Raw genomic sequence first — 27,797 nt, forward strand, 5'->3', positions numbered from 1 at the left:
CAGATGGCTCTGGGCGGCGCGATGCTGCGGACGACGCTCCGCCTCTGCTCTCTGTCGCGACGCGTCCGCTTGGCCTCCGCCGCTTCCAGCGCCTCCATGTCGACGCTGCTGATCAGCCAAGGCCGCTACTCGTGGCTCCAGGAGCTGGGGCTTCGCGAGGAGAACGAGGGCGTCTACAATGGCTCCTGGGGAGGCCGAGGAGAGGTAGGCAGCCACGGGCGGGAGCAAGCCTGAAAGTCACCGCAGCCAAATTTGGAGTCCAATCCGGATTTGCAGTTCTCCATGTGCTCCCGAGCATAGACATCTGACTTTATTCCTGTTATTCTTTTCATTTATATACATTGCAACCACCAGTGCCGGATTTACGTATAAGCTAAACAAGCTATAGCTTAAAGTCCCACTCTCTTGGGAGCCCCCCCAAAAATTTAAAGGAAAAAAATATTAATATACTTCTTCTTAGTTGTAATTCGGTTCAACAATTACTTTGATAAAATACATATTTTGTTATGTGCAAGTGGCTTTAGATACCTATCAGGTCCATAAATTACCATATAGCATATATTCAACACAAAAACAGCTGGACATATAAAGGGCTCCATTACCTTCAGTAGTTTGGGTTCTCATCAAACCTAAATCCGGCCCTGATTGCAACAATGATTTAGCCATCATTGTAACATTTTCACATCATTGTAACATGTTCATGCTAAAATGATTTTAAATTTTTTGAAATGTATAAAATTAAAAATATTCTCTCTTCTCATATCTAATACAGTATATGTTTTCAAAACTGCAGGTTTTTATGATGACCCTGTCAACGTCTTGATCTGTTTGCAGCTTGTTATTATTTAAGCTTTAAAAAATTTTCATTTAGATACATTGCAACAATTATTTAGCTATAATTGTAACATTTTTACTTTCGACTCCCTTCCCCCTCTTTCTGCAGTCCCTTGGGTTTATTTTCATCCTTTCCTGCATGCTCCGGATTGTCTTATTCTTTTAATCCTCTCTTCTCATATCTATCTTATATATGTTTTCAAAAGTGCAGGTTTTTACGATAGTCCTGCCAGTGTCTTGATCTGTTTGCAGCTCTCTCTCTCTGTATACTACAATTCCCATCATCCCTAACCTCTGGTCCTACTAGCTTGGCATGATGGGAGTTGTAGTCCTCAAAAAGCAGCCGACTTTGGGAAACCCCGCTTTAGACGAAGGCTGAAAAGACAGTGAAGATTAGCTGGAAGCGAAATACAGTGATTTATTGTAGTTAATTAACATGGGAGCGTTGGTAGCAAGTTAGCCCACGCTGGGGCATGTCTAACATGCCCCTGCAGTGCGATTTTTATTTGAAACAGACATCATCCCGAGACAGCACAATGGTGCCACAATTGCATTTCCCGGTAAATTGCAATTTCTGAAGTTCTTCGATGGCCAAATCTGGCTACAACCAGGTTCCTTTTGGAAGTCGGAATGTCCTTAGGCTTATGATGTGAGATTTGTGCCCGTACATATTCTGTGGAAAAGGAGTCTGCCTTTTAATGTGTAACCTTTCGGTGGTTTTGAAACACACTTGATTTTGTCTATCTTTTAACAAAAATGTTTGCCCTTTACCAGTTGCCACAGTCCGTTTCCTGGACGGAATCGGCAGGAGAAAGGGACACGTTAATCATTCATATTGTTGGGCTGAGAAAATGTTTGTCCTTTGGCTATGCTCCTACCTTTGGACCTTCTCTTTCTGGAGATGTTTTGGTACCCTACTTGGAGGGCTCCCAAAGACATCTAGCCTGGCCACTGTAGGTGGATGTTGGTCGAGAGGGAGTGATTCCAGACCCAGTAGGCCTTCCTTAGTTATTTATCATGCATATGCATAGCCCGCTCTTTAATAATATCAAGAGAGTATAATATCCAGAATATCAAACCATAAGAATATGGAAACATGCTACTTAGGGTTCTTGCCTGGTCTCTTGGGCAGAGTAGGAACTGCTTCTGGATCACCAAGCAAGAAAAAATCCATAATTGGCTGCTAACTCTTGTTAATAATAATAATAATTTATTTATACCCTGCCCATCTGACTGGGTGGGCAGCTCCCAACAGAATATTAAAAATACAATAAAATATCAAACATTAAAAACTTCCCTAAACAGGGCTGCCTTCAGATGTCTTCTAAAAGTTGTGTAATTCTTGAAATCCAAAGGGAGGGTGTTCCACAGGGCGGGCGCCACTACCGAGAAGGCCCTCTGCCTGGTTCCCTGTAACCTCACTTCTCGTAGTGAGGGAACCGCCAGAAGACCCTCAGAGCTGGACCTCAGTGTCTGGGCTGAATGATGGGGATGGAGACGCTCCATGTATATTGGGCCAAGGCGAGGCTGCTGTATGCGGTGGGCAGAACAGCCCTATGCATAGTCTTAATAATCTACTTAGAAGTGAATCCCATTGAATTCGGCCTTAAATGCACTCGGGAGAAGAAATATAATTGCCTCAATCCAGGGACGGGCAGCCGAAGGTTGCATGTTTTGTGTGATGGTCCCATCTCTCGCCAGAGCAAGGCTGCTTCATAGGAATCCAAACTCAGGATCTGTGTATCATCTTATGGGTTTTCCCCACGACGGTACTGCCCAATGTGCTCATGCATGTGCCCAAAGCCTACTTTGGTGTGCAGATTGTGGTTCTCGTTCCGCTGCAGATCAGGGTGAGTGTATTTAGATTGAGATATAGGACCATCCATACTATGTCCTTTCCTGATGTAGAAGTGTCTCTTGAACCTTAATCCTTAAAGCTAGAGAAGAAGCTATGTTCTTGGTGACTAAAGGGCACATCTTTCTCTCTTTAGGTCGTGACAACATATTGCCCTGCAAACAATCAGCCAATTGCCAGAGTTCGTCAGGTAAGGTTCTTTCTTTCTTTCTTTGATTGAGTCTATAGATAAATGCTACACTGGAAATTTTTGCAATACTCTTCGAATAGCCAAAGGCTAGGTTTGGAATGTCAGTAGAGCTAATTGGGGAGGGGATGTGGAAAAGTAGCTGAGAGCAGTGGAAGATGGAAATTTTATGGTTGTACACTGCCTTCCTCTGCTGGAATTAAATCACATGTGTTGAAATGGTGGTTGCGCCACAGAAATGGGTTCGTGGTATATTTCCTCTTTTATTTTACCACTTCAGGCAAACTATTTCCAAAGGCTCTGAAGCTTTTTATCTCCAAATAGCACCACCTTCTTCCATAAAACTAAAATTTGCTGGTTGGGTACATTCTTTTTCCATTGCTGTTTTCTACAAGAGTCAAAAAATTACAAACGTTGTGACTCTTGTTTATTTTTAAAAATATATCGTTACAGGCCAGTATTGAAGACTATGAAGAAACACTAAAGAAAGCTAAAGAAGCCTGGAAAATATGGGCAGAGGTAAGTTTGAATTCCTTAATATTTTTCTGAAATACAGGCAGCCTCCCGTTTACACAGGGGTTATGTTCAGAAGCACCTCACAGGTCGGTGAAATCATGTCTAATTGAAACCCATTGAAAAAGCTTTCAAACACTGGCCCCCGTTCTGCCCCTTTAGTGACGACGACAACAACAACAACAATAATTTATTTATACCCCACCCACTTGGCTGGGTTTCCCCAGCCACTCTAGGCGGCTCCCAACAGAATATTAAAAACACAATAAAACATCAGACATTAAAAACGTCCCTAAACAGGGCTGCCTTCAGGTGTCTTCTAAAAGTCAGGTAGTTGTTTATTTCCTTGACATCTGGTGGGAGGGCGTTCCACAGGGCGGGTGCCACCACCGAGAAGGCCCTCTGCCTGGTTTACTCATGTTTCTAAGTCCCTTCTGTGTTACACACAGTCGTGCGTGCATTGAATGTGCATAAACGGGGGACATTCTTTGATGAGCCACAGACTCATTAAACTCATTTTTATTAAGCAACGCCGTTAGATTCTTATGCGTTTGCCTTAATTAGTGTGAGTCCTCTTTCTGATGCTTTACGCCTTATTCTACCACTGTGAGCAGTCGCTGTTAGAGTTGTGCTTTACAGGTGGCAGTTTGTGTGGTATATCTGTGGCTTCATTAGTACTGGAAGACTAAACGGCAACACCAAGATTTCAAAGATGCGGGTCATAGAAAGGGAAGCCACAACTTTTGAAGAACTAAAGACGCACTTTGGCACACTTGCATTTTTGAAAAGCATCTGCATCTCTCGACACATTTATTTCAATTGTCTTATGTATTCTCACAAATACACACACACACAAAATGGGAAGTGTTCAGAAGCATCTGTAGTTTTTGAAATACCAAATAAATCTTTCATCGGATTTCCCTGGAATTCAGACAAGTTGTGTCACTCAAGGAATCTTCCACGATACTTTTTTAACTGATAGGATAAGTTACCGTGATAATTTCAGTGGTGTTAATAGAGATCGCCTCATCTGGATGCATGTTATTTAAACATATGGTTTTGGACAAAGTCCACAATGTTTCGTAAGACTGGGCTTAAACCTGTTTTTCTCTTCTTTGTCTAGGTTCCTGCACCCAAACGAGGAGAAATTGTGAGACAGATTGGCGATGCCCTGAGAAAGAAAATCAACGTTTTGGGAAATCTGGTACGGTTTGCTGCTGCGACAGTAATTGCTCTGGCTGAAAGTTTTGGATCCATGTCTAAAATACAGCCGCGTCTGTAAAATAAGAAATGATACAGTTTTGCTTGTGTGAATACTGTGGGGTTGCAAACCCCGACAATCGGCCACCGAGCATAAGTGCTGGCAAAGTGCAGAGCTCTGCTTTGCCCTCACAATTCAATTCCAAACTGCGTGGGCCAAAATGGACCACCCAGCGCCATTTTGACAGCCGGTGATTGACTGCCCGCCTGTCAGACTTCTTGACACATGGGAACTGGGGGTGGGGGTGGGGATCCAGCCCACTGGTCTGTGCAGTTCCTTGCCTCTGATTTATATAGCCCTTAGTAGAATATTTCCTATTCAGTGATTGAACAGGACCAACACATTTCCTTAATACCGTCAGGTTTCTTTGGAGATGGGGAAGATCTCTGCTGAGAGTGTTGGCGAAGTCCAAGAATATGTGGATGTCTGTGATTATGCAGTTGGCTTATCCCGGATGATTGGTGGACCTGTCTTGCCTTCGGAAAGTAAGCATGTATCTTTCCCTTTTTCTTTCTGAATACATAGATAAAGGGGCCCCTGACCATTAGGTCCAGTCGTGGCTGACTCTGGGGTTGCTGCGCTCTTCTTGCTTTATTGGCCGAGGGAGCATTTGTCCGCAGTTTTTCTGGGTCATGTAGCCAGCATGACTAAGCTGCTTCTGGCAAACCAGAGCAGCACACAGAAACACTGTTTACCTTCCTGCCGGACTGGTACCTATTTATCTACTTGCACTTTGATGTGCTTTCGAACTGCTAGGTGGGCAGGAGCAGGGACCCAGCAACAGAACCTCACCCCGTTGCGGGGATTGGAACCGCCGACCTTCTGATTGGCAAGTCCTAGGCTCTGTGGTTTAACCCACAGCGCCACCCACGTCCCTCTCTGAATACATACTGGATGCTTTTAAGTAACCCAGGGCAGGAAAATCTCAGCGCTGTCAACTTTGTGGCTGCATTTCACGACTGTTGTCTTGAGCGTGTTTGCACAGTGAAGAAAATTTGTATTTTCTTGTACAGTGGTACCTCGGGTTAAGTACTTAATTCGTTCTGGAGGTCCGTTCTTAACCTGAAGCACCACTTTAGCTAATGGGGCCTCCCGCCGCTGCTGCACCGCCGGAGCACAATTTCTGTTCTCATCCTGAAGCAAAGTTCATAACCTGAGGTACTGTTTCTGGGTTAGCGGAGTCTGTAACCTGAAGTGTATGTAACATGAGGTATCACTGTATTTTCCTCCAAGGAGCAGGCTGAGCGATGCCTTCATTGGTTCCAGTGGAATAAGTTATCATCCCTGTGGATCACCTTGTATAACTCCTCAAAATGCACAAATAATGGGATGCAACCCTGCGATTCTTCTTGCCAAACCTTGCTTCCCACTCAGAATACAAAACTAGGAAGAAGTAAGCTCTTCTGGCAGGATTGCAGCCTTGAGATAACAACAGATATAACTTTCATTGCATGGCTAACGGTTGGGTGTGGACTCTTCAATTACTCGGCTAGGAGCGCTCCAATTTTCAGTGAGCAGTGGTGGGAGGTTTAACCCTTCCCTTGCGTTGGGAGAATGAAGGATCACACCTCCACTTCCCCATGTACTGTGGTCCTAGTGAAAATCCATGCAGCTGGCATTATGATTTTTTCAAGCAGCACAGGTAAATAGGTTGAAATGGATGTATTGAATAGTATATGGGATATATGCGGCATTTATGGGTAACACTGGAAACCATGGAAGGGAAATCCACGGGTGAAGAAATTTATGGGGTTTTATGTTTATGTGAAAAATCAATAAATAAGATTTACAAAAAAGTACGATTTTTTTCAGCAGGTAGCGTTATACAGTTTTAGTATTTTTATATCTTAAAAAAGAGATCTTATTTCAGAGTATATAAAAGATGCCTGTAAGCACGTTTTGGCTCAAAAAGTAATGAAATCGTACAGTAACTGGTGACCTCTTAACTTAAAACAGGTATTGCACCTTTTGAGTATATTTCATGGATGTTGGAAAGCTGTACACCATGCTTGAAAAGACCACTAAATTGGGAGCAACTATTGAATTAGGTTTGCGCTCAGTGCTGAAACCTGATTTAATGCACTCAAACCATGGTTTCTCCAGGGACGCGGGTGACACTGTGGGTTAAACCACAGAGCCTAGAGCTAGCCGATCAGAAGGTCGGCGGTTCGAATCCCTGTGACGGGGTGAGCTACCGTTGCTCGGTCCCTGCTCCTGCCCACCTAGTAGTTCAAAAGCACATCATGTGCAAGTAGATAAATAGGTACCGCTCTGGCGGGAAGGTAAACAGCGTTTCCGTGTGCTGCTCTGGTTCACCAGAAGCGGCTTAGTCATGCTGGCCACATGACCCGGAAGCTGTACGCCGGCTCGCTCGGCCGATAAAGCGAGATGAGCGCGCAACCCCAGAGTCGGTCACGACTTGACCTAATGGTCAGGGGTCCCTTTACCTATTGAATTAGGTTTGCGCTCAGTGCTGAAACCTGGTTTAATGCACTCAAACCATGGTTTCTCAGGCTGGCTTGTTAAGCTAAGTAGAGTCTGTGTTGAACCAGCGCCTCTGTTTTGAACACAGCAATAAGCTCAAGATTATTTTAAAAGCGGAACTTTACCGAGTCAAAGTCTCCCTCCGAAGTATGCTGGAGGAGAAAGGGAAGGAGGGAGCCTGACTCTTTACTCAAGCTGGTTTCGGGCTTATCCGCTTGCAGAGCTCATCCTATGCAAACAGAGCTATTTTGTGCTTTGAGGCGAAAGGCTCTGCCGTCCGATTATTTACTAAAATAAGCTCGGTGCCTAAAAAGACTATCACAATAAGCTTTACGACACAGCGTGCTTGTGGGGATGGAATTTGGCTAATTCTTGTGTACACCGAGTTCCTTGGATAATGAGAAGGATAAATAGAATAAAAGGAATTCTGTGCTCATCAAATGTCCTCTGCTTGGCTTTTTATTTGCAGGGCCTGGGCATGCCTTAATAGAACAATGGAATCCTTTGGGGTTAGTAGGAATCATCACAGCTTTCAACTTTCCTGTAGCAGTTTATGGCTGGAACAATGCAATTGCCATGGTCTGTGGCAACGTCTGCCTCTGGTAAGTCGATCTGTCCTCCTTTATGGTGACGGTTTTAACTGGTGGCCTCTAATTTAGCAACGGGCGCTGCGCCGTTTGAGTATATTTCGTGGTTGTTGGAAAGCTGTGCACCGCAGATGCAGAAACTGGGCATTGATGGATTCCAACTCCCATGAGCTCAGTCAGCATGACCAATGGTTGAGGATGATGGGAGTTGTAGTCTAGCAACTGGCCACCTCATGAGAAGAGAAGACTTCCTGGAAAAGACCCTGATGTTGGGAAAGATGGAGGGCACAAGGAGAAGGGGACGGCAGAGGACGAGATGGTTGGACAGTGTTGGCGAAGCTACCAGCATGAGTTTGACCAAACTGTGGGAGGCAGTGGAAGACAGGAGTGCCTGGCGTGCTGTGGTCCATGGGGTCACGAAGAGTCGGACACAACTAAACGACTAAACAACAACAACAAAAAACATCTGAATGGCCACATGTTCCCCGACCCTTCCGTATGCTAAGTATTTATTCTCCTACACAGCAGTTTTCTGGAACGTACTTAAAGCAGCGACTGTTTCCATTTCTCTATTGAATCTCTGTTCAGCAGCTAAGATAGTTGCCTAGAACTACTGAGTCATATTTTTACAATGGAAAGATTATGATGCTCTTTTGGTTAGGTACCCTAGCGGACACTTGGGACCAAGTGAAGATGCTGGACATCTCCACCCTCTGCCTGGGGATGATTAGATCTGGGCTGTTTTCACACACTAGCAACACATTCTGTAGAATTCTATCTGTTATATTTTATCGGCACAATCGGAATGAATTTCAGGAACCAAAATGCTTTTTCTGTGCAGCCTGAGCAGGAGGAGTGAATGAGATCATAGTTAATTGTTCTAGCTTATTTTAAATTATCCTACCCCACTGCTGTGTTTGCAGTTGGGAAGAATTTTCTTGTATTATCAATGGTCCACGTCACTGCTAAGAAAGAGGTCAGAACCGGCCAATATATAGTTGGACTGCCCCTGGATCAAGTGACTTTTTTTCTTTTAAGTTCTTGAAGTTCCTAAACTAGCTGAAGGTTGTCATCTGAACTAGCCAGATGCTTAACTGAGAATCAATCACAGTTGGTCCATCGTTTGAAAAATAAGACTTTAGAGTCGTCTTGCCCTGAAATGGCAACAAGAAATTCCATTTTGGTGACTGTAAGCTCGGTTTAAGGAGCCATTTGGCACGTAGCTTATACACCTGAGTTTCCAACACTGTACCCAAGCCTTAAGTAACCAAACATTGGTGGCCTGTTACTTCAAAGTTGCATGTTCTTTGGAGTTCTCTCATTTTAGCACCTGGTTAAAATGAAAAGATGAAAAGCTGGTAATCTACTGCTTTAGGTAATTTTAGGTGTCCTAAAATGTAGCAGTTTCTTAAAATATCATGCAATGTTCAATTTAAAATAAACAGTTTGGAAGAATAATATTTCCTGGTTTGTTTCCCTCCAAAGGAAAGGTGCTCCCACAACGTCGCTCGTTAGTGTCGCCGTTACAAAGTGAGTTTTCACATACCTCTAATCACTAGAACCTCTGTGTTTCCTTTCTGTGTCTTGTTCATTCCTCTTCATTGTTTTAAGAAGCTGGCTGAGTGTCGCCTTCGCTGCAACTTGCATTCTGGGCTTCTCTGGTAATGTCTGAAATGAGAGGTCTATGCCAATCTCCCTAATTTGGTTGCATTAGGGAGGGATGCTGACGACGACAACAACAACAACAACAATAATAATATAATTATTATTTATACCCCACCCATCTCGCTGGGTTTCCCCAGCCACTCTGGGCGGCTCCCAATTGAATATTAAAAACACAATACAGCATTAAACATTAAAAACTTCCCTAAACAGGGCTGCCTTCAGATGTCTTCTAAAAGTAGGATAGTTGTTTATTTCCTTGACATCTGACGGGAGGGCGTTCCACAGGGCAGGCGCCACTACCAAGAAGACCCTCTACCTGCTTCCCTGTAACTTCACTTCTTGCAGTGAGGGAACCGCCAGAAGGCCCTCACCGCTGGACCTCAGCGTCCGGGCAGAATGATGGGGGTGGAGACGCTCCTTTAGGTATACTGGGCCAAGGCCGTTTAGGGCTTTAAAGGTCAGCACCAGCACTTTGAATTGTGCTCGGAAATTTACTGGGAGCCAATGCATGTCTCTCAGGACTGGTGTTATATGGTCCCGGCGGCCACTGGAAGGTCATGTATGAGCTGCCTCTTCTCCACATAGTTCCACATCTCATTTTGGGGGGTTTCTACAAACCCTCCAAAACAGATTTAGGGGGTACATATAAGGGAAGGAGGGGAAGGTCCTGTTGACCAAGCCAAAGTAGTTCTGTGCATGCTCCAACCTAGCTCTCCGTTGAATACGACCTTTTCGTCTGTGCGTTTGGCAAGGTGATGAAAAGTCAAGTCTCACTATGTCCTGCACGTGTAATCCTTTCACCAAGGAACCAGCAGGACATCTAATGAATCTTCTTTCTTTGTTTCCTAGAATAGTTGCCCAGGTTCTGGAGGACAACAAACTGCCTGGTGCTATCTGCTCTCTGGTCTGTGGTGGGGCAGATATTGGGTAGGTGCAACGTTTGGTATTTTTATGCACAGTTTGGGAATATAGTCTGGTGAATCCTGTTAAATCTCTGTTAACCTCTTAACGGTCCTTTTAATCTACAGCTGCAAATGTTTCCTACTCTATTGACTCATTGCATCAGAACAACAACGAGGCTTCATTTAAACTGTGATCTCCTTACTAAAGGAAAACCCATCCCCTCAGTATACATAGATTTGACACGACCACGCTGTCCCCTGCATATCTGCTTGGAAGTAAATTCCCCTGGGTATGGCGGGGCTCACTCCAGATAAAGGATTGCATTGTGCACCCACTACCACAAATACGATAGCTAGAAATGTCAGCTTCACTAGGAAGTTGAATTTACAGGAAGAAACCACACCTGTCCCTGATCACTCATTCTAAGAGCCATTCTGAACCTTCCTCAAGGTTCAATTTTGCACACTTAAAAGGAATAGCTGTCTTGTGGCAACTTTGGTGTGCTTTCCCTCCAGATACAAAAACTTTCAAATATACGTGCTCCATAATCTTTGAGTGGCAGAGCGGAACGCTAAAGCGGCGGTTTTCAAATTTTTCCCGTTGGGCCACTTGAAAATCGCTGGTGGTCTTGGTGACCACTTAATGAGCTTTCTTGGTGGGCCACTTTATGATTTTTCTGCAATTGCAATAACTTTGGGCTAGATCCGGCATAAATTTTAATTGTGTTTTACGGCTGATATTTCTTTTGGTTTGTTGTTATTGCCGTTTTCATTCCATAGACTTCCGATTGCGATGCGATCAAATGCAGTGTAGGAAACAAAAGAAGCACTAGATTTGGAAGAATGAATGCAAACGTGGCATGGGACGGCAGAAGGAAGCTTGTTCATGCTGTTAAAAATTCAGACTTTCCTTTAGACAAAGAGCGGAGTTGATGGCTGAGGAGTGTCCCAGGAATTATATATTTGATGGGCACAAATGCAACGTGTTTTGAGAGTGAAGGGCCGCGCTCCCGCTTCCTCCCACCCTAACGTACTTTCTCATTCTACCTGTTTTGCTGCTGACTAAGAATCTTCCTCTGTCCTCTGTAGCAAAGCGATGGCAAAGGATGAAAGAGTGGATCTCTTGTCCTTCACTGGCAGCACCAATGTGGGCAAGCAGGTAGCGATGGTGGTTCAGGAGAGATTTGGTAAGTGGCGTGTCGTGATCCAGTATCTCTTCTGAATTCAAGGAGTCTTACAGTTTTCTATGTTGTCAACTGCCCCGTGTTCTTCAGGTGAAGGGGAGTACACAAATTCAATCAATCATAATAATAATAATAATAATAATAATAATGCTGCTGCAAGTGGAAAGAAGAAAAGAAGAAGAGTTTGGATTTGATATCCCGCTTTATCACTACCCAAAGGAGTCTCAAAGTGGCTAACAATATCCTTTCCCTTCCTGCCCCACAACAAACACTCTGTGAGGTGAGTGGGGCTGAGAGACTTCAGAGAAGTGTGACTGGCCCAAGGTCACCCAGCAGCTGCATCTGGAGGAGCAGGGAATCGAACCCGGTTCACCAGATTACGAGTCCACCGCTCTTAACCACTACACCACACTGGCTTTGGTCCAGCAGAACTCTTCCTAAGTTCTTACAAGAAGCATCATGCACAAGCCCTTTGCATGCACATAGAGAAATTCTGAACTGTGGCCTGCATTAAGGTTGTTTTCAGCTTACAGAAGAAGCTGCTTTTTAAACAACAACAACAACTTTGACTCCCTTCTTCTTCTGTGATCCTCTTTATTTATTTAGTCCATAAATTTTATACACTGCTTGGTTGTTGTTTTTTATTTTTTAAAAAACCCGCTCAAAGCGGCAAAGTCATTATGAGAACCGGGCGTGAGGAGGGCATATTCCTAGCTAGGAATTGTGGGTAATGTTCACATGGCTTACTTTTTTTTAATTTCAATAGGACGGTCTCTGTTGGAGCTTGGTGGAAACAACGCTATTATAGGTAATTCATATTTTCATTAAACGTTAAAGCCGGTCTCTGGCTGAGTGAATGTGCATGGCCAATGGCTTTGCTGCAGGTACTTAGGATTTTCCTGGAAATTCGAGTCCATGTGGTTGACTGAAACCCAGGCTCTGCTTCACGATGAGCTGCTGGTGTTTACATTTAAGAGGGTGCTCAAAATCTGTTTTGAAGTGGCACTTAATAGCCTTTCCTTTCAACTTCACTCCACCAAATGAAGTCTTTTGCTTCATTTATTGCTTGCCACGTTCCTGTCCAAAATTCCAGAGTCCTCTTTGGCCTCCTAATGCCAGCGAATAAGATTCCAGAGAAAAAACTGGGGTACCCTTGTTTTTCTTGAGCATAAAGTCGGGGGTCAGATGGCACCTCCAATCGCCTTGCGGCGTTTGCTACAGTTCCAGATCAACGGTGGGTGCAGGATGGTTGCAGAGCTGTTATTTGTGGATTGGAGTTGCAGTTCAGCAACATTGAGAGGGCCAGAAGTTCCCTATAGAAGACGTTTTCCTTATCTTTTTTGTGCAGTGTTTTGCACTACCCAGTTATACATCACTGTGTACCTGTCTCACCAGATCTGCAGGGAACTGGGCGATAGTCCTCGGCTCAAAACAAAAGGGGGTTTTCAGCTGTTACTCAGAGTAAAAATTAGAGTTGAAATCAGTGGATTGAACTTAGTTATGTTTGATTTTAACTACTACCTAGAAGTTTTTTAATGTGTACTGCTGTTGGCAATTCTGGACTCTTGAGTCCTTTCAGGTGTTTTGCTACTGCCTATAAAGGCCATTGAAAGCTTTCAGAATCAAAACCTGCTTCTCTCTTCCCTAATGCTTCTTTCTTTTTTGAAATCATTCTTATTTGGTTTTACAAGTACAAAGTTATAAAAATCCACACACAGAGATTCCTCCCAATCTCGGGACTTTCCCCCACGCCCTCCATGGAGTCCCATTTTGAACATTTACAAGTGCATATTCTTCCATGCTCTTAACTTTTATATCAATCCATCTTGTCCATGGTATTTGTTACAAGTGAAATCAAAATCCTGCCAATGTTTCCATCTGCTTACAGTGGTCTCCTAAACAACTTATAAACATTTTCCCATTCTTTTATAAAGCTTTTGTCCTCTTGGGTTCTGAGTTTTCCAGGCATCTTTGCCATTGCTCTTCCCTCATGCTTCTTGACTGACTGCTCAGACTGTCGCTGAGAGTCTGCTTCGTCTCCCCAGTTACATCTGAATTCTCCCCTTTCTGTATCTTCTCAATGCCTTGCAGTCTTCGAAGATGCCGACCTTCAGCTGGTCATTCCGTCGGCCCTCTTTGCGGCTGTGGGGACAGCAGGCCAGAGATGCACAACTGCCAGAAGGCTGGTAAGAAGCCCTGGGATTTCTGTGTCTTCTCCAAACACCTGTTTGGATGGTAGTCGGACATCTGCAGTGGCGTTAGGAACAGTTGTGGCTTGTGCCCAGGGTTAGATTTAGGTTTGATGAGGCCCTAAGCTACTGAAGGTAATGGGGCCTTTTATATGTCCAGCTGCCCTTTGTCAACAACAAATTGTTCTTTTTTTGTGTTGAATATATGCTATATGGTAATTTATGGACCTAATAGGTATCTAAAGCCATTTGCACATAACAAAATACAGTGGTACCTCTGGTTACGAACTTAATTCCTTCCGGAGGTCCGTTTTTAACCTGAAAACGTTCTTAACCTGAGGTACCACTTTAGCTAATGGGGCCTCCCGCTCCTGGCGCACAATTTCTGTTCTCATCCTGAGGTAAAGTTCTTAACCCGAGGTACTACTACCGGGTTAGCAGAGTCTGTAACCTGAGGTACCACTATATGTATTTTAATATTAGATAACAGGTACAACAGCTTGACCTACATTCAACTGTGCTGCGCTGCAGTCTGCAGCCGCATGCTACATGTTGCCATGCAGCCAGTCCATGCAGAATGCAGGCACCCTGTATATAGAAATGAGCAAACCAGTGATATATTAGGGAGCAGGCAGGGCCCATTACTTGCACTGTAGGAGCCTACACAACCCAAAACACTGTTGCTGTATGTAGGTTTTCTTTTATTTGTTTTTATCTTACATTTTGGAAATGTACATCCAGATTTTTTTTCCTTTAATTTTTTTTGGGGGGGCCCAAGAGAGTGAGGCCCTAAGCTATAGATTGTTTATATTTAAATCTGGCACTGCTTGTGCCCGTCGGGGCTGGTAAGATGGCAGGCCAATGGCTTGGTGGAGCCAGAGCCCAACAATAGACAGAGCCAGGTAGTTATCGCTTTGACCCCCTCTTGGCCGTCCTCCTTCTTGGAATTGTGTAAAGGGTGACACTGCCACTAAGGAAAAAGAAGCGAGTAAAGTCTGGCTGAGGAGGGACTGAGCATGGTTTGTCCTAAGGCAGGCAAAGGCAAACTCGGCCCTCCAGCTGTTTTGGGACTACAACTCCCATCATCCCTAGCTAACAGGACCAGTGGTCAGGGATGAAGGGAGTTGTAGTCCCAAAACAGCTGGAGGGCCGAGTTTGCCTTTGCCTATCCTAAGGTATCAGCCTCCACCGGTTAGGAGCGGCTCTTGTGTTTGTGCGTGTCTGTTGCTCCCCTTCTCCTGCCTGAGCAACACAATATCTGTCCAGTTCCAGGAAGGAGTTGTCGTCTGTGTGCATCAGGAGTTTTAAGCACTGCTCACTCTATAACGGTCTGACTACCCGTAGAAACTTTTCAATGACGGATTTCCGTTCTGCTGGAAGGGAGTTCTTTCGCTTGAAACATAAAAAATTAGAAATTACTTGAAAGCAAACAAATAGGCCTAGGATTAAATTAAGTTGTGATTAAATAAATGGGATTTAGAATGTTAAGAAAAGTGAATAAGATGGACTATAAATGGAAATTGTTTTAGTTTAATAATGATATTGGAAAGCTGTTACTTTTAACTACAAGGAAACTCAGAAGGGAGGGACTTGAAGTCAACCAAGATGCTTAAAAGGTTGGATTTGTGAAGAATTAAGCTTGTTGTTATTGTTTATCTGTTTATTGTTCCTCTTTTTTAAAAAAAAGAAAAGAAAGGAAAAAGAAACTTTTCAATGAATCATTACATAACTATTAGGTATGTTCCTGTTGCATTATTATGTAATTTATGTGAAAATACTCCACATCATAATGTTTGTTGTCGTTCATGTATGCTTTCCATCATCATTAATATAATAATAATAACAATAATTTATTTATTTATACCCCGCCCACCTGGCTGGGTTTCCCCCGCCACTCTGGGCGGCTCCCAACAGAATATTAAAAACACGATAAAACATCAAACATTAAAAACTTCCCTAAACAGGGCTGTCTTCAGATGTCTTCTAAAAGTCAGATAGCTGTTTATTTCCTTGACGTCTGGTGGGAGGGCGTTCCATAGAGCGGGTACCACTACCGAGAAGGCCCTTTAGCAAAGAATGGAACCAGAAGAACTCTGGTTAATTCCGAAGCGATTATCTTTCTTTAAATTTGTCTGCAGCACAGTTTGGATTGGTGCGGTTCTGTAAAAATGATACATATTTTTTTTTCAGTCTTTCAAGCATTGGATAAATTTTGTTTGCCAAATGAGCCATGCTTAGCCAACAGATCACAGGCTTCATAGCAGCCTGGGGAAAATCCCAAATGCTCTTTTAATACTCTTTTTTATTATTATTCCAAAACCATTAGTTCTAAACTCAAAGGGGGATATTTGTAGAACAAGATTTCCCCTCCTTCCCCCCTGACTTGTCTTCCAAATCTTCTATGGAGGGTCCTTAAGCTTTTCAAGGTGTATTTTGGGATGTTGGAGCTGCAGGAGGAGAAAGGAAAGACCCGTTCTATTAATGGATGTCTGCTTGTGCGTGATGTTTGATGCCTCCCATTATTACTGCTCGCTTTTGAAATAAGGTTATTTAAATTCTGATCAGATCTCCCCAGTTCACAATGAATAGGAAAATACAGTTCTGAATTGCAGGCTTATGCAAATGAATAAAACCCAATAGGTGAAGCAGAAATGTTGGCACATCTCATTTAAGTCAGCAGTTACTTAAAACCTCATGGGCTTCAGAGAGATTTAGGAGAAGTACCTAGCTTTCTCTTGATTGTGCACAGCGAAATAATTCCACGCTTTTTCCTTAAAGACCAAAATGTGCACTGGATTCTAAGTCTTCGATTAAATGTTTTAACTCAAAAGTGCTTTTATTTGGCTTTAGGCAGACCAAAGATCTTCAAATTCTGTTTTATGGTTTGCCAGACCAATTGCCGCGTAAAGAAGAGCCCTTTGTATGCAAAAGTAACTGGATTCTAGGGCCTTTCGCTGCTGCTGTTTGAATATGTTGGCTTTGTTAATTTCCGCTTTAAACGTCTTGGCAATTTTACCCCGAGATGGTGGAAGAATTTGCCAGCTCTCAAAAACGCCATCTGGTTGAGAAATAGAATGTGCATTTCTCAGTATGTATCTGGTGAGAAAGAGGAACTTGCCATAACTTAGTTTGATATTGAGGACATCATAAAAATGGAAGTACTTTACAGTCATATCTTGGTTTTTGAACAGCTTAGTTCTCTAACGCTTTGGCTCCTGAACACCACAAACCCAGAAGTGAGTGTTCTGGTTTGTTAACTATTTTTGGAAGCCGAATGTCCGATGGGGCTTCCACGGCTTCAGAAGCTGCATTTTGGTTTTTGAACATTTTGGAAGTCGCACTTTGGTTTTCGAATGCTTTGGAGGTCGTACTTCCAAAGTACTACTGTACTGGCATTTTCAACATTCGGAACAAACTTTTAGCAGCCCCGCTGCTCTCTGTAGGACCTTGGAAGTTAGCGCCTCTGTTGCCAATGTTAAACCTATTTTTTCTTCTAATGTTTTCTTAGTTTTTGCATGAAAGCATCCATGATGAAGTGGTGGAGAAACTTGTAAAGGCGTACGCACAAGTCCGTATTGGAGATCCCTGGGACGGTAAGAGCTCCTCTTTGCTCTGGGAAGAATTCTGTGCTTGTTCTTGGTTGGCATTGGAGTTTGGGAGAACTCAACAGTTGCCCACTTCCCAAACTGCAATTTCGGGGGGGGGGCGGCTTTCTTCATAGCTCTTCCTCTGCCTTATGGGATTACCTGTGAAGTGTCTGAGAAGAAACTGTGCGCACACATGTGGGGGGTTTTTGAAGCACCCAAATGCCTTGCCGAAAACGTTGCTTCTCTTACTTAGGAAGGAGAAGTTGCATTTTGGCGCAAGGAAATTGCTTCAAGCAGCTCCAGCTTGGGCCAAGCCTAGCTAATCCGAACTTCTCTCTCTCTCTATGTATATAATGCTTGAAGATGAAAGCCCAGATGACCATGTTGGCCCCCAAAAGAGGACATGTCCAGGTTTCCCCAGACATATGGCAACCCCGTTCCTCCTCACCTAAGCTTCCTGCCCCCCAGCCATGTGAGCCCCGATACCGCTCTCGCAAGCTGGAGGGTCTTCTTTAAATGGTTCGGTGGAGGCAAGGAAACCTTTTTGTGCCCCAGCTGAACAAACCACTTGGTTGTTCTGTTCGCGCGAAACAGCGGGGCTTCTTTAAACAGCTCAGCAGAGGCATGGAAGCCTTTTTTTGAGAAAGCTTCATCATAGCTAGAGGAAAGTTCCTGGCCTGCGCCTGTTCTCTAATATATCTCATATATATATCTCTAATTAATAATAGTAGCATAACTTGTTCCTCCAATTTAATTCACTCTTATATTTTAATTTTAACTTAATTTTAACTCCCCTCCCACCCTTTCTCTGGTTTCGTATCTGTCTTTTTGACTGCATTTTCTTACTTTACTAAATTATGTTCATTACTTTTGTCACGTCTACGGCTGAGTATTTCTTTCCCCTGGTCTGTTACACTTATTTTCTTGTCATAATATTTCCCCCATATATTCTTTAGATCATGTCCAGCCCTCTTTTAAATTCTTAATTGTCTTTTTTTCGAGAGAAGAATGGCCCCTTAGAATATTGGAATATATAGAACTTGGCGGCATAAAAATAGATGAAGAAATATAGTGCAGTTCTCAAGACAACACAGCGGTAGGCATTGTGGTAAATGTGAGCTGTGGGCCCTGCTCAGATAAACACTTTTCTTTTCTTTTTTGCAGCAAACACCCTCTATGGCCCTCTGCACACCGAGCAAGCGGTGAAGTTGTATGTCGATGCCGTGGGTCAGGCCAAACAGCAAGGTGGCTCTGTGGTCTATGGTGGGAAGGTGATTAAACTCATAAATACTTGTATAACTCTATATATTTTCCCTACAATTACAAAAAAAGTTAAAGCTGTCATCTTGAACGTGTTTCTCCCAACAATGGTACACTTTTTGTTTTTTAAGAGATATTTATTAAAATTTTACAAAAACATAAGTAAAAAAATACATAAAAAAGAAAAAAATGAAAATACAACATACAAAAGACAAAAAGAAAATAAGAAAAATTAAAAACAGATCCATTTTTTTAATAACTTTAAACTCATTTGCTTGTTTCCTTGACCTCCTCTCACCTCCCCTTTTTGTATCCCATTTACATAATCAAATCAGCAAATCCTTACCCTCTTTCATTCATCTTAACTCTATCTCTTAACATATTATAACTCTATATTTCCATCTATTATCAATTCGTTTTTGCATATTCTTAACTTTGTTGCTAATGCCACTTATTTTCAATCCAACATCATTTTAACATTCATTAATTTTACAGTGTTTCTGCAAATAGTCTTTAAATTTCTTCCAACAATGGTACACTTTTTGTTTCTTGGAGGATAAAAGCTGCTTGCAGGATGGGTCGATGATTAGTTTTATTTCTGATCAGGGTTTTTGGATGACGGATAATTTTAAAACAAAGCCCCACCGTAAAGCCTAAAAGGTGAAATTCCTTGGTAGTCGTACTCTGAATGCACCCACTGATATCCATGGGCTTTTCAAAGTTGATGGGGAATCGGCTGTCTTTGTGAGGTTACGCGTTCTGCTGAAAGCAAGCCGTTTTAGTGAAATCGGGAATTTTATGTATGACCTGTCTTGCCCGAAACCAACTGGTGCCATTTTCTTCTCTACCTTTTCCATTCCAGGTTATAGATCGTCCCGGAAATTATGTTGAGCCGACCATTGTGACCGGCCTTCCACATAACGCGCCAATTGTGCAGACGGAGACGTTTGTCCCTATTTTGTACGTGATAAAATTTAAGGTAAGTTTGGGTGATAAAGACTCTCTTTACACGTTCAAAGGTGGTAGCGTCATGAAGAAGGGAGGGGAAATTAATGGCCCATAAAAATGGTGCTGAATTGCATGAGTCAGCCTCCAAGTATTGGAAACCTTGAAGTCCTTTCAAGTTTTGATTGGCAGCTGGCAACAGAACATCGAGGTGGTATATTTTTAAGATGACATTTATGCAGAGACATTTGTCACCAAATGGTGTTAAATATGTTGGCCATAGCATGGCTTGTGCCAGGCAATATATATATTTTATAATAATTTTTATTAGATTTTCTGTTTTACAATTTCAAATAAACATTTTACAAACAGTAAAATATCCAGTGACTTCCCTTCTTCTCCTTTCATGGTTCATTTTACATATCCCATGTCCCTGTATATTTTACTATAACCATTCAAATCAGTTTTCCACTTCTACATCCATCAAAAATTATTTATTCTGTTGAAATTATCTTAATGCTGCCAGCATTTCAGCTGTATATAATTATAATCCATATATTCAATAAATGTTTTCCAGTCTTCTTTAAACGTGTGTTCTTCTTGCTCTCATGTTCTATATGTTAAATCTGCATATTTTGTCAAATTGCCAATCCTCTTCTTTAGTTGGGACCTCACTCACTTTCCATTTTTGGGCTAACAAAACACGGGCCGCAATTTTCACGTATAAATAACCTTTTCTGACACCTGGGAATTTCAGTCTGGGTTATCCCCAACAAAAAGGATTCTGGGTTTTTTTGGGAAAGTACTTTTAAACATTTTTTTCAATTCATTATGGATCATTTCCCAATACCCTTTTACCTTTTTACATGTCCACCACATGTGAAGAACGTTCCCTCCGCTTTGTTACATTTCCAACACTTATCTGATTCTCTTTTATAAATCTTAGCTAATCTACTTGGAGTTAAGTACCATCTATGAATCATTTTCAAATATTTCTTTCAATGAATAACATGCAGTAAATTTCAGGTCACTTTTCCAGAGTTTCTCCCAGAGGTTCAGATCTATATTGTGTCCTGTATCTATTGCCCAGTGTGTCATTGAAGCTTTAACAAGCTCGTTTTTCGTTTCCCATTCTAATAGAAAACTATAAATTTTAGACAAAAGTTTATCCTTATTTTGCAAGAGTTCTTTTTCAAATTGTGAGCTTTGATCCAAAAATCCATTCTTTCAATCTAATTTAAACATATTGTGTAACTGGTGATCTTGCAACCAATCTGTAACCCAAGGTTTTCCTTGGGTTGTGTCAGAGATTTTGGGGCATCCTTAATTTTCCTCTCTGGAAAACCAGAGCTCAGGGTGAAAACTCTTGAGCTCCAACACACAAGCAGGAGGACTATGAAAAAGGAAGAACTGTTTTTGGGGAGGATGGAGCAGGGAGGAATTAGAATGGTACTACTCTCACAAAACAAGAACAGGAGCATTAAAAAAGAGTAACATAACTGATAATTTGGAAAGGAAGGGTGGGCTGGAAGAACAGGGAACTGAGAAGCAAAGGAAATGAAGAAAATACTTTGGTCTAGTACAGGGGTCTGCAACCTTTAAGACAAAAAGAGCCACTTGGACCCGTTTCCGAAGGAAAAAAAACTGGGAGCTGCAAAACTCGTCATTATAAAAATAACTTATTTGTCACTTTTTAAAATTATTTCTTTGTTTGACCCCTCAGAATTACTCCTCCTCATAGAAATAAACGTTAAATTAACAAGTTACCTTTTTGTGTGTGTGTGTTCTTAACTCCCCTTCAAAACAGTGACCAGCGTACATGCCCCTTATAATGTAGCGGGTGGGTGGGTGGGAAGGTGACGTCGGGACGGTGCATGACTAACACATGCACCGTCCCCATGCGACATCATAGCCAGTACAGCGCCCGCCACAGTGGGGAGTGTCGGGGCGCACAATGCGCCTCCTCCCCTCGCTAGTATCTGCCCCGGAGCCGCAGCAAAGGTGTAAGAGAGCCACATGCGGCTCCGGAGCCGTGGGTTGCAGACCCCTGGTCTAGTAGAACCCTTAAATGTTCAGTCCTCCAAGTCAGAGACAGAATTTGAAAAACCACAAAGAGCCACATGAGACAAGGCTATATTCCTCCTCCAAGTAAGAGGGCTTGGAGAGTCTGTAAAATCCTTCCTTTCCCTCATTTATATGGAGACGTTAGTTTCATGTCGAACAGCTGCAGTGCCATGTTTAATAATAATAATAATAATAATAATTAATAATAATTTATACCCTGCCCATCTGACTGGGTTTCCACTCTGGGCGGCTCCCAACAGAATATTAAAAAAGCGATAAAGCATCAAACCTTAAAAACTTCCCTAAACAGGGCTGCCTTCAGATGTCTTTTAAAAGTCAGTTATTTGTTTCTTTGACATCTGATGGGAGGGCGTTCCACAGGGCGGGCACCACCACCGAGAAGGCCCTCTGCCTGGTTCCCTGTAACCTCACTTCGCAATTCATTTAACAATGTGCACTTTTATTTCCAGACGGAAGAAGAAGCCTTCGCATGGAACAACGAAGTAAAACAAGGTCTCTCCAGCAGCATCTTTACCAAAGATTTGGGCAGGATATTCCGGTGGCTCGGGTATGTCTCTTCCCTTTTCTGTGGACAGAGGTGGGGATATTATATTGGAGGGCGGGGTATTTACATCTGCTTCAAACATTGCCTAGATGAAATCTCCAACTCCAGATTCGTTGTTGGAGATTGGTCCTTCTGGAGAATTGAGACTCACGTCTGCTTTGATAATCGATTTTCCTTTCTTTCCAGGCCAAAGGGATCAGACTGTGGCATTGTAAACGTCAATATTCCAACCAGTGGGGCTGAAATTGGAGGTGCCTTTGGTATGTTTCCCCCCTCCATGCTCAAAAAAATATTGTTGAATGCTATTGGACCTACAGAAAGTTCCTAAATTTCCATGCGGGTCCATAGATAGGTGTGATCATAGTTCACAGATGACCTACACAATTGTGTCTGCTTTGGGATCACTCCAGTCTCCCAGCTTTAGTCCAGGGTATTGGTAGTGTATTTTGATGTACAGATGGATCCTGTCTGCCCCACCCCACCCCACAGTCAGGCTGTAATAAACTGGGCACCATCTAGAACAGTGATGGCCAAACTTGGCCCCCCAACCGTTTTGGGACTACAACTCCCATCATCCCTAGCCAACAGGACCAGTGGTCAGGGATGATGGGAATTGTAGTCCCAAATGAGCTGGAGGTCCAAGTTTGGCCATCACTGATCTAGAAGGAAGGGCATCAGAGTTAGACATACATCAAACGCAAATGTTCCTATTTTATTCAGCGCAAGTCAAAAAGATGCCTTATTCCAAGTTTTGGAGTAATTGTTGGAGTATTTGGAGTACAGTGGTACCTGGGTACTCGAACGGCTTGGCTCCCTAACAAATCGGCTTCTGGATGCAGCAAAAGCGAGTGTTCTGGTTTGTGAACGTTTTTTGGAAGCCAAACATCTGACGCGGCTTCCAATTGGGTGCAGGAAGCTCCTGCAGCCAATCGGAAGCCGCGCCTTGGTTTTCGAACCCTTTCGGGAGTCGAACGGACTCCCGGAATGGATTAAGTTCGAGACCCAAGATACCACTGTACAATGGAACCTCTGTTTTTGAGTGTCTCGGAAGCCGAACGATTCAGAAGCCAAATGCCGAAAACCTGGAAGTGAATTCTTCCGTTTTCAGGCGCGCCTCAGAATTCGAATGGCTTCTGAGGCGCATTTCTCCATTTTTCTCAGTGGAATTTGCCTACCACCTATTGTGCCTCAGTTGTTGAACGTTTCGGAAGTTGAACGGTCTTCCGGAACAGATTACGTTCAACAACCGAGGTACCACTGTATCTGTAGAAAAAATATGCAGCCTAGCCACTCCTGCTCTTCAATGCAGTTTCTGTACAGTGGTACCTCAAGTTACATACGCTTCAGGTTACATATGCTTCAGTTTAAAGACTCCGCTAACCCAGAAATATTACCTTGGGTTAAGAACTTTGCTTCAGGATGAGAACAGTTTCAGGTTAAGAACGGACCTCCAGAACGAATTAAGTACTTAACCTGAGGTACCACTGGATAAGGTTTTCGTTCTCTAGTTGGAAGAATGTCCTGAATATTGCTGGCTTCACGATGGAATCCCTGCTATCATGAGAGCTGTGAATCTGAGACGGCGGGCATTTTCAGGAGGATAGAGGATGCTGAGATTGTTTAGCCTTCAGTGAGGAAGGGAAAGAGGCTGAATGTGTCTATAGTCTGTCTAGATAAGAGCTTGTTTGAGAAGTGCAAAGAGGCATTCCTTGGTTTTCAACCTGCAACATCTCTTCCCACCCCCTTCTCCCTAGGCGGTAACAAACACACTGGAGGTGGAAGGGAATCTGGCAGCGATTCGTGGAAGCAATATATGAGACGATCCACTTGGTAAGAGCTCAGGGGTTATGGCCATGTAAATATTATCCGAGTTGCCCTTCAGGGGAAAACCAAATAAACAAAGCAAACCACAATTTAGCCTTAACCGTAAGTCTAAAGATGTAAAGGGGGTAAAGAACGCAAAAACGTAATTTAATTAACCGAGTAAAGATCCAAAATCAAATGTCAACGTTCACCACTGCCTTCCTCCCTGCAGCTATTGTTTTAAAAGTAACAAACAAGGCATGCTAAACGCATGTGCGCATCCTCTAACTTTACCCTAATTTACAGAGAATTGGATTATTATTTTGTGTCGTTTCATTTCTTTTCTTTTTTTTTAATGTCACATTCTTGGTTGAAAATAAAAAGTACAAAATCACAAGTGCACAGAGTGTGAGGTAAGACACGCGCAAAAGGAGAACAAGCAGGAAATAGTCCCCATAGAAAACCAAAAAGAAAAAGATACTGTGTAAAACAAAAAAGGGGGGAAATTCTTACTGTAGTTAACCAGGCCTTAATTTCCTAGTGTTATTTCAATTAAGAAACCCCTACGCCTATATGCCAGAGTGTGGCTTGCTGTATGACTTGTGTGATAGCACAGCACTAGAGGGAGCTGTTATGTATAGCTTAATGTATATGCATAACTGAATTAATTATATCTGCATTATTCATGTCAGGAGTAAGTCCAACTTGTTTATTTCCACCTTATGTGTGTCCACGTATCCTTGTTATCCTGGCAACCTATGAGTAGAGATGTGTATTGGCAGGAACTTTTCTGGCAGAGACTCTGTCAATGCTTCCCCCCCCCAAACTCTGACATTAGTTTGAAGTTGCTTCAGGTTAATCCACGTTCTCCCTATCTCTGTGAGAGCGTTTTTAGATCTACTTGGCTGCTGTGTAGAACAGGATTGTGGGCAAGCAAACAAACAATACAGTCGTTGGTTTTCGAACAGCCTAGTGCTTGAACGTTTTGGCTGCCGAATGATCAAAACCTGGAAGTGACTGTTCTGGTTTGCGAACGTCCTTTTGGAATCCGAACGTCCCATGGGCTTCTGTGGCTTCTGATTGGCTGCAGGAGCTTCCTGCAGCCAATCAGAAGCCGCATTTTGGTTTTCAAATGCTCTGGAAGTCGAACAGACTTCCAGAGCGGATTCCATTCGACTTCCAAGGTACAACTGTAATAATAAAAATAAATTGTTGTTGCATCCCATTCAGTGATGCTAATTCAGGGATGGGGAACTTGTGGCTTTCCAAATGTTGGGCCTCCCGATTCCCATCAGTCCCAGCCAGCATGACCTGTGGTCAGGGTTGATGGGAATTGTAGTTCAACAAGATCTGGAGAGCTGCAGCTTCTCCGTCACTATGCCAGACAGATCCAGAGTGGTGTGCAAGATAATTCTGAAGCCATATGATATGCTGAATGAAAATGCAAATACAATAAATGGTTTCTAAAAGCAATAATGGAACACATAATTGCAAAAGATGTTCGATGTTAAAAATGGCAGCTGAAAAACGAATGTTATACATCATCATCATTATTATTAGTTTCATTTCTGAATCACTTTATGCGAAGCTTCCTGAAGTGATTTACAATATTAAAATGTATTTAAAAGCAGTTAAAACAATTAATTATGCAAAAATAATTTTAAAGAGCAGCTATAAACATTAAAAGCCCAATGTCTTCCATTTCTTTTTTCTTTTTTTCTTTACAATTTTTTTATTAAATTTTCTGTTTTACAATTTAGAACATTCATTTAAACAACCTTAAAATATTGAAGACTTCTCTTCTTCACTTTCCATGGTTCCTTTTGTGTAGCATAAATCCCTGCATATTTTACATAAACCATTCAGTATTCCATTAATACATCCATCAAAACTTATCTACACTGTTGAATTTATCTTAATGCTGCCAGCGTTTTCACATGTACACAATTTCCCCCCATATATTCAATAAACATTTTCCAATCTTCTTTAAACATATGTTCTTCTTGTTCTCTTATTCTATATGTTAGATCTGCAAGCTGTGCATATTCCATCAGTTTAAGTTGCCATTCTTCTTTGGTTGGGTCCTCGCTTGTTTTCCATTTTGGAGCTAACAAAACACGGGTTGCAGTAGCGGTCTACATAAATAACCTTCAATTTCGATCAAATTGTTTGATCCAGTAGGGTTCTTTGTTGACTTTTCCTTTGCTCCTATAACCTGCATATTTTACTTAACGGCTGGGGCAACCCAGTCGGATGGGTGTGGTACAAATAATAAAGTATTTTTTATTTTTATTATTATTATTATTTCAGTGACTAAATCTACTTCATCTGTTTATCTTTCAGCACCATCAATTACAGCAAGGATTTGCCCTTGGCTCAAGGAATCAAGTTCCAATAGCATCCTGGCAAATGTGCTACCCTGGCTGAACTTTGCATTGAAGAATCAAGTCCCTGTTGATTTGAAATGTTGGACGGAACTCCCTGAAATCACGTGCCGTTGAGGAGACTTGACTGCTCCAGTGTCCCTGGAGACTGAGGGTCCCTCATAGCCACTGGCCCCAAATCCCTTTGCCGCAATAGCCGTATCAAAAATGACAGCATTTTACAGAACCCAAAAGGGTCTGGAGAGGAGGGAGGCTGAAAAAAGCTGTCTTTGTGCTACAGTGTGAGGAGGATGGGAACATTCTCTTACTTCTGATCTCTCGGTGTATTACAACACAAATATACAGGCATACCTCGTTTCATTGCGTTTCAATTCATGGCCCTTTGCATATATTTTTCCTGGCCACTTCCAGAGTAAGGAAGCCCCACACCCCAAATGCCGCCCCACTTTTGGCCGCGGAAGTGGAGCTGAAGTTGTTTTCCCTCTCTCCTGCCCCCGCAGCCAGGCGAGCCGGCTTAATAGACTATAGTACAGTGCAAACATAACTTTTATACGCACTGGGAAACCCCTCAAAATTGTGTGACTTGCTTTATATTGCAAATTTGACTTGCCGCAATATCTCCGAGGTATGCCTGTATATCATGCACTCCGTAATCGTCTGCCTTCAAACCGCCTTGCCATTGCTCCTACTGCTCAGCTCCCAATCTTACACAGACGACTGGAAACAGATTTTGGGGGGTGATTTTTGGTCCACCTCCCCCCCACCCTGGGTGCAATTTTGTTGACCCCCAGGTATGTCCCCGAGAGTTCCTTTCCAGAAATCCCAGTTAGGCAGAATATTTGCACACATTCTAATCATGTATCCTGGACTCTGGTGCTGTACTTGAGTCCCAGCGAAGCACCTGTATCACTTTGAATTTTAGATCATGACCTACAAAATTCTACAATGCCGCCTGTGCCTGTTGCATTGGTCACGCACAACGAAACTGTGCCAAAGTGTATTGGAAAGGATTCCTATGTAGCTGGTTGCAATGCAGAAATAAAACTTCTACATTTCTTGCTATCCTGATCAACCTGCTTATTTATTTACTTGGGATCTCCAGTGTGCTGAAAAGTAATAATAAAAATAAAAATACTCTGGGGTTAGGCAGAATTTTTGTGCTCACAGTGTGTGGCTTGCGGTAAGATGAAATTCCTTCCTTTTTCTTAAAAACAAAACTGTAAAACAATGGCTATTGAAGGCCTGTGATATTTCTTTGCAGTGCTATTTTTCTAGAAAAAGAGGTGCCGGAACTCACCATCAACAGAGAGGGACCAGAATTGAGTTAAAGCGAGTTCTATGTAAAAGGTGTCTTCTTTGGCAATCACTCGTAGCAGAGTAAGATTGTCTTCCATGAACACGGTCTGAACAGTGAGTCCATAAGTGACTGTGGAGGTCAGTTCTGGATCCACACGTCCTTCCACAGTGGGGACATAGGTTTCCAGATGGGAGTTGATTACAGTGAGGGTTTGCCAAGTGTCCCTCTTAG

The 27,797-nt window shown here is 42.7% G+C and overlaps 1 protein-coding gene and 1 long non-coding RNA gene across 2 annotated transcripts; one reads left to right on the forward strand and one right to left on the reverse strand.

Annotated features, from left to right (window-relative positions):
* On the forward strand, positions 1 to 27,331 carry ALDH7A1 (aldehyde dehydrogenase 7 family member A1). Its single transcript, XM_081930646.1, has 18 exons — positions 1 to 204; positions 2,826 to 2,879; positions 3,330 to 3,395; positions 4,513 to 4,593; positions 5,012 to 5,135; positions 7,604 to 7,736; positions 9,207 to 9,251; positions 10,236 to 10,313; positions 11,378 to 11,475; positions 12,239 to 12,280; positions 13,564 to 13,658; positions 17,170 to 17,254; positions 18,413 to 18,519; positions 19,371 to 19,487; positions 21,988 to 22,085; positions 22,269 to 22,342; positions 23,837 to 23,912; positions 26,229 to 27,331. Exons 1-18 carry the CDS (start codon positions 4 to 6, stop codon positions 26,281 to 26,283), a joined length of 1,629 nt encoding a protein of 542 aa, XP_081786772.1. The 5' UTR covers positions 1 to 3; the 3' UTR covers positions 26,284 to 27,331.
* Positions 20,385 to 21,979, reverse strand: LOC309380778. The gene is made up of 2 exons (XR_014173135.1): positions 21,499 to 21,979; positions 20,385 to 21,022 (listed from the first exon to the last, which is right to left on the reverse strand). It is a non-coding gene; the product is annotated as an uncharacterized lncRNA (long non-coding RNA).
* Positions 27,332 to 27,797: the final 466 nt, after the last annotated feature.

This window comes from Podarcis melisellensis (genome assembly GCF_964234715.1).
Source record: "Podarcis melisellensis genome assembly, chromosome: 11".
NCBI lineage: Eukaryota > Metazoa > Chordata > Lepidosauria > Squamata > Lacertidae > Podarcis > Podarcis melisellensis.

What these genes read in the sequence shown, in the direction of transcription:
- ALDH7A1 (XM_081930646.1), top strand. Translation starts at nt 4, where the DNA reads ATGGCTCTGGGCGGCGCGATGCTGCGGACGACGCTCCGCCTCTGCTCT. An exon ending in ACCTGTCTTGCCTTCGGAAA is followed by an intron (nt 5,136 to 7,603) that starts GTAAGCATGTAT and finishes TTTTATTTGCAG; the next exon opens with GGCCTGGGCATGCCTTAATA. An exon ending in TGTGGTGGGGCAGATATTGG is followed by an intron (nt 10,314 to 11,377) that starts GTAGGTGCAACG and finishes TGTCCTCTGTAG; the next exon opens with CAAAGCGATGGCAAAGGATG.